The 9,592-nt window shown below is 49.2% G+C and overlaps 1 protein-coding gene across 1 annotated transcript in view; it reads left to right on the top strand.

Moving 5' to 3' along the window:
* The first annotated feature begins 201 nt into the window (after window positions 1–201).
* HTATIP2 (HIV-1 Tat interactive protein 2) overlaps window positions 202–9,592 on the top strand; it is a 16,592-nt gene continuing 7,201 nt past the window's right edge. Inside the window, exons 1-2 of the mRNA XM_004711634.2 lie at window positions 202–579; window positions 3,328–3,435. Coding sequence (XP_004711691.1) covers window positions 391–579; window positions 3,328–3,435 — 297 coding nt within the window. The 5' untranslated portion in view covers window positions 202–390. The remainder of the gene's footprint in view (window positions 580–3,327; window positions 3,436–9,592) is intronic.

The following is a 9,592-nucleotide window of genomic DNA, read 5'->3' as shown; positions in this document are numbered from 1 at the left end:
CGGGTGGGGCGAGGGGCCGCAGGGCGCGTGCGGGTGACTGCCGCGCCTTCGCTGCGATGGGAGGGTGCGGGGGTCGGGGGTGCGGAGTGTCCCGGTGTTGGGGGGAAGGGGGCTGAGCACAGGAGGGGGCTCGGCGGGGAACGGGACCTCGTGGTCCCCTCCGTGTCTGGCACCTGCGCCTCCTGCCCTGCGCTTTCCTGGGCAGTGTGGGTTGGAGGACCGACTGGTGCCCCGCCCCGTCGCGGTGACTCGGCACTTTCTCCTGGGCCGCGGCTGTGGAGGACACAGAACCGCAGAGAATAACATCACCTTCCTCCCAAACAGGTCACCCAACAGCCTGTTCCCTTCCGGGGAGCTTCCTAGGACAGGCACCTGCCCGTGACCGAAGCCATGACGGAAGCGCTCCCCAAGCTTCGGGAAGAGTTTAGGATGCAGAATAAGTCAGTGTTTATTCTGGGCGCCAGCGGGGAAACCGGCCAAGTGCTCCTGAAAGAAATCTTGGATCAACGCCTGTTTTCCAAAGTCACACTCATTGGCCGGAGGACGCTCCCCTTCCAGGACGAAGCTTATAAAAATGTGGTGAGTGTTTGAGCTGGAAGCCACCGTCCACTCCGCAGGTGAACGCCCTTCATCCGCAAAGACCAGTGGTGGCGGTGTGGACAGGTGTTCGGATCGGGCCCATATGGGCCCGTGAGACCTGAAACTGGCAGCTGGAACCACAACTGTCTCCCATCACCTGTGGCCCTAGGGGCAGCCTTTCTTACTGCCTAGATAGGCCCTGGGTGATCTGTTTGGGAGGAAGGTGATGCTATTCTCTGCGGCTCTGTTGTCCTGCACAGCTGCGGCCCAGGAAAAAGTTCTGAGTCACCGCGAGGGGGTGGGGCACCCAGTTGGTCCTCCAACCCACACTGCCCAGGAAAGAGCAGGGCAGGAGGCACCGGTGTCAGAACCGGTAGTCAAGACCACACATCCTGATGGTAGTCAGTCCTATAAGCTTTGGCACTTTGCCCAACCACTTGTTTCTCTGTGCTCCGCCCACTCATGCCTGTGGATCTGAAAATGCTGAAGTGGGAGAGGTGACCGTGAGAGGTGGGTTCCTCACGAGAATTTGCCCTGTTGACTTCCCAGGATTTCTGTCTGTAACTAGAACACAGCGTCCTTAAAGGCAGGCAACATCAGGCCTCGTATGTGTGTGGAGCGGGCACCCAGGTGTCTGAGTGCCAGAATGCCGGACTTCTACCCGGTTGCTATGCACAGCCCCGAAGCCACCTAATCTGAAGTGATGGAGCCCAGGTACAAACTCCCAACCTCTGCCCCCTTGGCTCCTGTGACTCAGTGGGTCTAGCCTCCACTTTTTGCCTGGTGTGGGCTTCTAGAGCAAGGGTGGAAAGGTGTGTGCCCCAGCCACCCTACCTACCCTAACCTTGGCTCATCTACCCTTAGCCTCCTTGGCCCACACTGACCTATCAGGCAGGTTCTCTCAGGTGAGCTGCCCTTCCCTGCAGCTGGCTTAGCAGAGAAGGCAACGACAGCTAGGCTGGACCTGAGGCTTCCACAATAGAAGTTTTCCAGGCCATATGCCCCACAGCAGCCTCTGGGCCAGAGGTCATGCCTGCCACCTCCCACCCCCCAACATATGATCACACAATATCCAAATCACATAACATCCTATTCACAGAAAACCAGTTGTCCGTGAGTTGACACAGATGCATGGTATATGTCGGAGTGCAACTGTGCTCCACAGGATTTTTAATGGCAGATTTTTTTTTAGAAGTAGATCAGCAGGCCTTTCTTCTAAGGCACTCTGGGTCAACTCAAGCCTCCAACTTTTTCTATTAGCAGCTGAGCCTGAGCTTCATGTCAATGCCTTTCTCCAGTTCAGCAGTTCTCTGGGCACTGCAGCACATCCCACAAGAGGGTGTGAGATGTTGCAATGACTGAACTTGGCCCCAAAGGTTTCAGATGAAGAATGTTGTAGCAAAACAAATAGTTGGTGATTTCTATGGTTCTGTGTCCAGATCATTTTGTTCTTATGTCTTGGGCCCATTGATTTGCCTGTGGAGGAAATCATTTGTTGTTTTTCTAATCTGACTTTTCCAGATCGCCAGCAAGTGCATCGGAGTTCTGTGTTTTGAGCGTCAGGTTTGGGTCACATAGCTTGGGACCAGGCACTCAGTGAGAGAGGTGTCTTCCTTTGGCATTGTGCCTGGTGTCAGGGAATGCCTCTACAAAAGTTGATGGTAGAGAAGGAATGCCACCTCTTATTTTATCTCCGGGTGGTGGGAACCTCTTGCAAACTTTCTTCTGTATGCTTCCCTCCTAAAATCTTATAAGGTTAGGTAACCCTCAATCTCAGTGTGCATGAATTTCTTATAATAATTGCAAATTCTGATTCAGTACCTTTGCCTCCTAGTTCTTTCCTCTATTTCCTTTTACTTTCCTCTTGTCCCACTATCATGTTCAGCCTTCATTTGGGTCTCAGTAATTCCTATCGGTTACATTGCTCTTGATCACACCCTACCAGGCCTCCTACACCCTCCACAGCATAGATTTTCGGTTACTTATTGTTCCCAAGTCCTTGGGTTTATTAACACTCACTTCCTTTCCCCAGCCTCCCCCTCTCCCATGTCTCCCAAGAACCATCAGCCCCGTTATTTTCTCCTCCACATTGTTTATATCCCACCTATCTTATCTAGATAGACCTGCAGAGAGAATATGCACAAAAAACAAGACAGAGCAAAACAAAGCAACAAAGGAAAACAAAGCAACAACAACAACAACAACAAAAAAAACCAATGACAAAAAAAGAGAGAAAAGCCTGTTTTCTGGTTTGATGGGGTATCACGCCTGGCCCCAAAGTCTATTTTTGGTATTCCTTGGGGGACTTCGTTGCTCTGTTCCTCTTGTTGTACCGTTGCATGCCCTTAGTGTTTTGCCTCAGTGTGATGGGGTCAGATCTGGCAAAATTCCTGCACTATGTCTACATTGTGGTTCCCCGTAGTGCTATGGGTCAGTGAAGGACGTCCTGTTTCGTGGTGGGGCTGGCCCTATGGTTCTCTCTGTGCATTGGCTGTTCTGAGCAGGAATATCGTCCTCAGGGCTTGGTGGGCCAGGATGTGTTCCACTCTCTCTTCCTCTCCCTTCATTTGCTCCTGTGTGCTCTGACCAGACATGTCCCTCTCCCTGAGCTGTAGCTTCAGTGCTGTCCTCTGAAGTGCATTCTTCTGGGGATATGGGGCCGGTCCACGTAGTTGGGATTGGGGCCAACCCTCATGTTTTGTCTTTTAATAACAGCAAGTGATACCCCACTGTGTTCTCGTTATCTAGAACCAAGAAGTGGTGGACTTTGAGAAGCTGGATGACTATGTGTCTGCCTTCCAAGGTCACGACGTTGGATTCTGCTGCCTGGGCACCACCAGAAAAAAAGCCGGCGCGGTAAGGGAGGACCCGCTTCTCTCCTTGCTGCCTGTTAATGTCCAGTGTTCCTTTCTTACTCACCCATTTTCCTTCTGCCTGCTGCAGCCCTTAAATGTAAATAAGCTCTGGTTGCTGAAGATTCCATGTGCTGCTCCACTTTTGCTGTGCTGTGAATAGCACGGAAGGGTTTGTTCATCTTTCCTTCAAGTGATCCTTGAGCTCAGGTCTGAGAGCTGGCGATATCATGAGAATTATATGATCTTTCTTGCAAGTACTGCTGTCACTGTGTTCCTCTAAGACAAATCGTTACCGCCATTTGCCATCGGGCTGCTTCTAGCCTGTGGCGACCCCATGTGTGTTGGGGTATATGGTTTTCAATGGCTGCAGTTTTGGAAATAGATCGATTGCCAGGCCTTTCCTCAGAGGCACCTTTGGGTGGACACAATCCCTGAACTCTCCCTTCAGCGTTTGCACCACTCAGAGACTCCTGGATCCGAGTAAGAGTGATTGGCTTAGCTGTTAGTGGTCAGCTCCCTTCCCCTCTATCTTTTTTTTTTCTTTTAAATATTTTAAACTTGAAATGTTCTCTCACTTGGATGATTTGCTTTAACCTATTTTCATGCCAAGATTTAAACTTCTGGGCGAGACCATCGGAGCACAGAGGCACGATTCAGCCAGCCTCCAGAATGACTCAGCCGAAGGCCGTGATTCAGCCCTGGGATGATTCAGCCAAAAGTGACACAGAACTGTTGTCACACACGTTTTGTTTTCTTTTTAATGATGTTCTCAATTGAGTCGGCCCCTGTCCAGAAGTCACAGTTTACTACTTCGTTAGAAGCTCTGGCTTACGACATGACCCTGGACAAGTGTTACAATCTCTTATTTATATCTTGACTATCCTTTGTCCCTCTCACAGAATGTACTTGCTGGAGCTGAGCTGATCTAGTCAATATTCAGGACCATGACTCAGCTGAGCGGACGTACCAGTAGCTTATCAAGGAGGTCTGTGCACCGTCATCCTCAGCAGGGAACCCATAGTTAAGAACTCCTGGCTCCGGTCAGCCCAAGAGGCAGGCTGAGATGCATGCCAGACCCTCTGTAGTCCCACAAACCCACCCGGGACACAGCTGGGCTGTGGGAAGGATATATTTTACCAAGAAGCTTGGCTCTCCCGGGAAGCAGCACGCCATCGCTGCTAGAAAAGGACCTTTTCCTGCCCAGCAGCGAGTGCAGTCTCCCCTGTCCCGGCACAGGCGCAGGGGCTGTGTGCCCTTCACAAGTGTGGAAACTTTGGCTGTAGGAACTGTGGGTTCCACTGTCTCAGGTGTTAACCCAGTTTTGCTGGTGACTCAGCAAAAGAGAAATTCTGCATTCGGCCCTGAGCCGTTGAATTGCCTGACAGGCAAATCTCATTAGAGAGCACTCCAGGTGGGGAATGGTCTAAAAGGCTTTGTTGTTGTATTCAAATAGTCAGATTCTGTCATGTGGTTTTAATCAGAAGAACTGGGTATTTTTGCATATATGTGTGTGTGTATACATATATTCCCCTCCCCCTTTCCCTCCAGGATATATTTTTTAGTGGGATGGCTCCCTGACTTTTGGACTACTCAACACCTTCATGTTCTCTCTCAGAATCAGTTTGAAAAGATAAAAACTAATTAATGAGTAATTAAGGATTAAGGCTGGTAAGCCAAGTAAGAGTCTCAGAATGAAAGCCAACCCTGTTGCTATTGTGTCTGCTTGGACTTCTGGCGACCCCAGTGTGACAGATGGCATTGAGCTTCCGGTGGCTTCTTGGCTGTACTCTGTCCATTAGCCCGTCGCCAGGATTGTCTTCGACAGTACCACTGTTTGGGTTTGAACTGCCAACCTTGAGGTGAGCCGCCCAGGGCCTCCACTTTGAGGTTTAAATGGCTTACGAGATTAGTGACAGAAAGTAAATGGACTCTTCCTTCAGAGTGTTGTTTTTCCTTTTTCATCTGAAACTCACTTCGATGGGGTGCAATCTGAAGCTGGCAAGGTCACAGTTCACGAGGGAGGGCCTGTTGGGAAGGAGCTACATGGCAGGGTGCTATGGATTTCCAAGCTCACCCCTACTTGTATTCTGAATTCAGGGCTTTTGTCTCAGTGTGCTGATCCTTGGAGCAGTTAGCATCCTTTCTGATGATAGCAATAAACAAACCTAACTTCCTGTCATGGAGTCAATGCTGAGTCGTAGCAAACACCCCCATCCCACCCCCACCCCCACCCCCACCATGGGTTTCTGGGACTGTAACTGTTTATGGGAGTAGAAAGCCCAGTTTTTCTCCCTCCGAGCTGCTGGTGGTTTTGAACTGCCGACCATGTGGATTGCAGCCCAATACATAACCACTACACTACCAGGGTTCCCGAGAATATGAATAGACCCAGATTTCTGCTGAAATGCTTATGGCTTTCTTCATTTCCCACAGCAGTAGGTGGTTAGATGCTCATCTGTATTGTCACATTCACTGGCTACAGGCATGAGTCAATGCCGCGGCACCTGACTTGCCCCTTGTGGCAGGATCTCTGAGGTTGGAAGGTTGGTGTCTCCATTTTTTAGTAGGATGGATCCATGGATGGATCTGAGACCCGGATGCAACTAACCCTTCGCCTTTTTGGATCTGCATTCAGGAAACACTGGGATGTCTTAGCCTTCCTCACCTGCTGTTTTGCGGGTACTTTAGCTCCAGGTGGCTCTCACCTCACTTTAAGTGAGTGGCTTGAGTGAGGGTTGATGTGCTCTTAGCTAACTATGTCTACACTGACCCTGAGTGCAGAGCACAAACTCACAGATGCCACAGAGAATACTATCTCTTAAGAGGGAGGCATAGTGAGTGAGTTAGAGGTGGTTTGATGTAGTTTCACCTGTCTATTGATCCAGGTTCATTAGTGCTGTTAGCATTTAGTGTACATCGTAGGGTCCCCTGGCTTCAGATTCAAATGCTAGACTCGTATAACCTAGAAGTGTGCGCACTGTGGCCTCTGGGCCAAATGCAGTCACTCTAGTGCCTGTCGTGAATGGCCTGCAAGCCAAGAATGTTTGTATTTTTTTAAATCAAAAGATGATTAATTGGAGACACAAGAAAATATAAGCCATTCAAACTCCACTGTCCATAAATACAACTTTATTGGGCAACAACAGCGCTCATCTTTGCACTGCTTCGGACTGTTTGTGCTTTGAAGGCAGAGTTCAGCACAGCTGACAGTGCTTTTCACACATAGTGTGTGATCCTTTCCAGGAGATGCTTGTCAACTCCTGTTGTGAGATACCTATTGGACGGTTCCCGTGGGAGAAAGAGGAAGTTTTCTGCTCCTGTAATGATTTTCAGCCTTGGAAACCCAAAGGGGCAGTTCCACTTTGCCCTGTAGGGTCACGATGGATCAGAATGCAGTCAGTGGCAGTGAGTGTCTTGTTGTGTTCTGGGCTTTCATCCCTCAGGGTCTCTAGTGGCACTGTGGGGAGGCATTGGGCTGCTAACGACAAGAATGGTGGTCGAAACCCCCTGCCACTCAGGAAGATGAGGCGACGTGCTCCTGTAAAGCTTTATGGTCTCAGAAATTCCATGTAGAGTCAATTATGATTCAACACTGATGGCAGTGGGATATTGTTTCTTTGATGTCTAGGAAGGGCTTTGTAAAGTGGAAAAGTCCTGGCTCGTTCAAGAAACCTAAAACCTAGGCTTTATTTGGATACGAGGTATCCATGGGACCTCAGGTGCACTGCTTAGCCTCTGTGGGTGGCTGCTTTTTTGTACTGAGAGGCAGGTGACACTGAGAGGCCAAGTGCTCGCCCAGCTGCAGAATGGCAACTACCTCAATGGGCAACATGAGTGAGGAGGCAGGGATTGGCCCCGGAGTGCTTTGGATGATAACTGTCCATGTAGAGCTCACTCTCTAACCCAGATCAGGCTCCTGGTGCTCTGAGCAGGACACCAGCAAGGGGGTGTTTCAGGCTAGAGCATTGGCTGTTGGTCGGCATCTGTGGTTTCTGGGCTAATTTGTAGGGTTGGGTTGTAAAGGGAGAGAAGGAGAAAGCATCTGAAGGAGACATATGGCTAAGTTGGATTAGTTACGAATGATGGATCCTCTTTTCTTGGAAAGATGTCTCTGACCTTCTGGGGTCATCCCATCAGGTGCTGCGCTCTGGAACACCATGTCAGCATGCTGTCTTCTGGCACCAGAGTGCTGTGCCCAGGTCACAGGCACTGGTGAAGAAGAACGATATAGTCGTCTGGGGTTTGACTAAGATCAGATCAGAGTAGTTGGAGACTGCTTATGGAGCCTAGGAGGACCTGTCTGCTGCATGCTTTTTTATTTTCTTCAGGAGTCCCTTAGTGGTGCCAATGGGAAGCTCTCTGCTGCTACCTGAAAGGCTGGAGGTTCAAGTCCAACCAAAAGTGTCTCAGAAGAGAGGCCTGATGATCTCCTTCCCCAAAACCAACCTCTGAAAACCCTAAGAAGTTTGACTGTGACCCACATGGAGTCACCATGAGTTGCACCCGAGTTTACTTTTCATCATTTTATTTTCTTAAAGGGGTACTGGCAAAGGACGCATGTAGTAAAGACTTTAGTTAGTTCCCTCCTTTCTAGAATGAGCTCTGAGTCCTAGCTCAGAGTAGAATACACAAACTGTGGAATCGTAACGACTTAATGCTCTCAGAAGAGACATTTTTCCTCCTGCACTTGGTTAAAGCAAAAACCAGACTTGTTACCACTGTGTCAGTTCCGACTCACGGCTACCCCATAGGGCTGTAATTATGGAAGCACACAGCCACATCCCATATTTCTCCAGCGGAGCAGCTAGTGGGTTTGAACTGCTGGCCCTGCTGTTCACGGCAAAGACTGGTCACTGTGTCACCAGGCTCCTTGTCATATGGTTAAGGGGATATGCATTTAAAAAAATTGTTTGCCTTGGATATTGCCTGGCTTGTTTTAGTTCTGTTTTGTTCTTGGTTTTTTAAATGAGGTTTCAAAGATAGCTCCCTTCTATCTATAAACGAACTCATCCATGCTCCCAAAGGGTACAAACGGTGGGGCCTGATTTCTCAGTCCCTGAAAGCTGTTGACCCCTTTGCTTTTGAGTCCCATTCACCAGCGAAAAGGCCACGCTTCAGGGTGGGGGGAGTGAGATTCGAAATTTAGTGGGCTTGGCAATACAGCGTATTTATAATCAGCTTGAGGGCTCCGAGGATTTGTGAAATCGCTTTGGATTAACAGCCATTGATTGCTAATAAAACAATATTTAGCTTTGTCCCGAGACCCGCGGTGGAGAAAGGTGTGGGCACCTTGTCAACAGGGCCCATTGAGCAGGGATGATGGGCTAAGCGTGGGGGTCTCCGCAGCAGCGTGGGTGCTCGTCCTTCAAGGGGCCTGTGTCAGTTGTGAGTGCGGTGGGTGAAAGGCAGGACGCGGGCGTCTGATGGCTGGGGTGCTATTGATGTGCCTCCACTGACTAATCAGATTGAAAAAGCCCCATGGCATTGATGTCACTTTAATTTTCATCAAACAATCAGAGATGGCAGCACTCTATTACAGAGAGACTGATCCAGAACTAAAGCCAAATAAATTAGGGTCTCAGTTTAATCAAATTATCCCTTTACTGGCCCTGGATTAAGCAACAGAGGCAGCGTGGGTCTGGAGACTTTCCATTGGCTGAGTCCCCCCTATTCCCCTACTCCCCCCCCCCTTTTTTTAAGAAGCTGCTGAAAGAAAAAAGCATTTTAACAGACAACTACTAGAAGAATCTTTCCAAGCAGAAGTACAAAAACCATTTTTTTAAAGGAATTAGTCTACTATGCCTGCTGTGTCATTAGTCTACTATGGAGTTTTGTTATAAATAATAAATCTTTTATGCAAACCCGGGTGCTGGTGAATTGGAATGACGCAAAGAAATAGAAGTGGAAGAAAAACAGAGATTTAGATTTTTTTTTTTCTGTCGCGGTGAGTGTTTTTTCCTGGCAAACTTACAGCACACGTAAGATCCAGGTCTGGAGCACGGTTCTGCGGAGACTCACTTCTCTCTGTCAGGACGGGCCGAGGACCAAAATCTGTTTGCTTCAAACAGATTTACCAAAGCAACAGCCATGTGTAAGGCAGGCTCATGAGTGAGCCGTGTGGGATTTCACGTCAGAAGTGTATAAACAGCAGCGCCCGC

The sequence above is a fragment of the Echinops telfairi genome, unplaced genomic scaffold (assembly GCF_000313985.2).
Source record: "Echinops telfairi isolate 266 unplaced genomic scaffold, ASM31398v2 ScPeMD7_60;HRSCAF=208, whole genome shotgun sequence".
NCBI classification, from domain to species: domain Eukaryota; kingdom Metazoa; phylum Chordata; class Mammalia; order Afrosoricida; family Tenrecidae; genus Echinops; species Echinops telfairi.
Note: the sequence above shows the minus strand (reverse complement) of the source record. Positions and strands in the feature narration are given on the sequence as shown.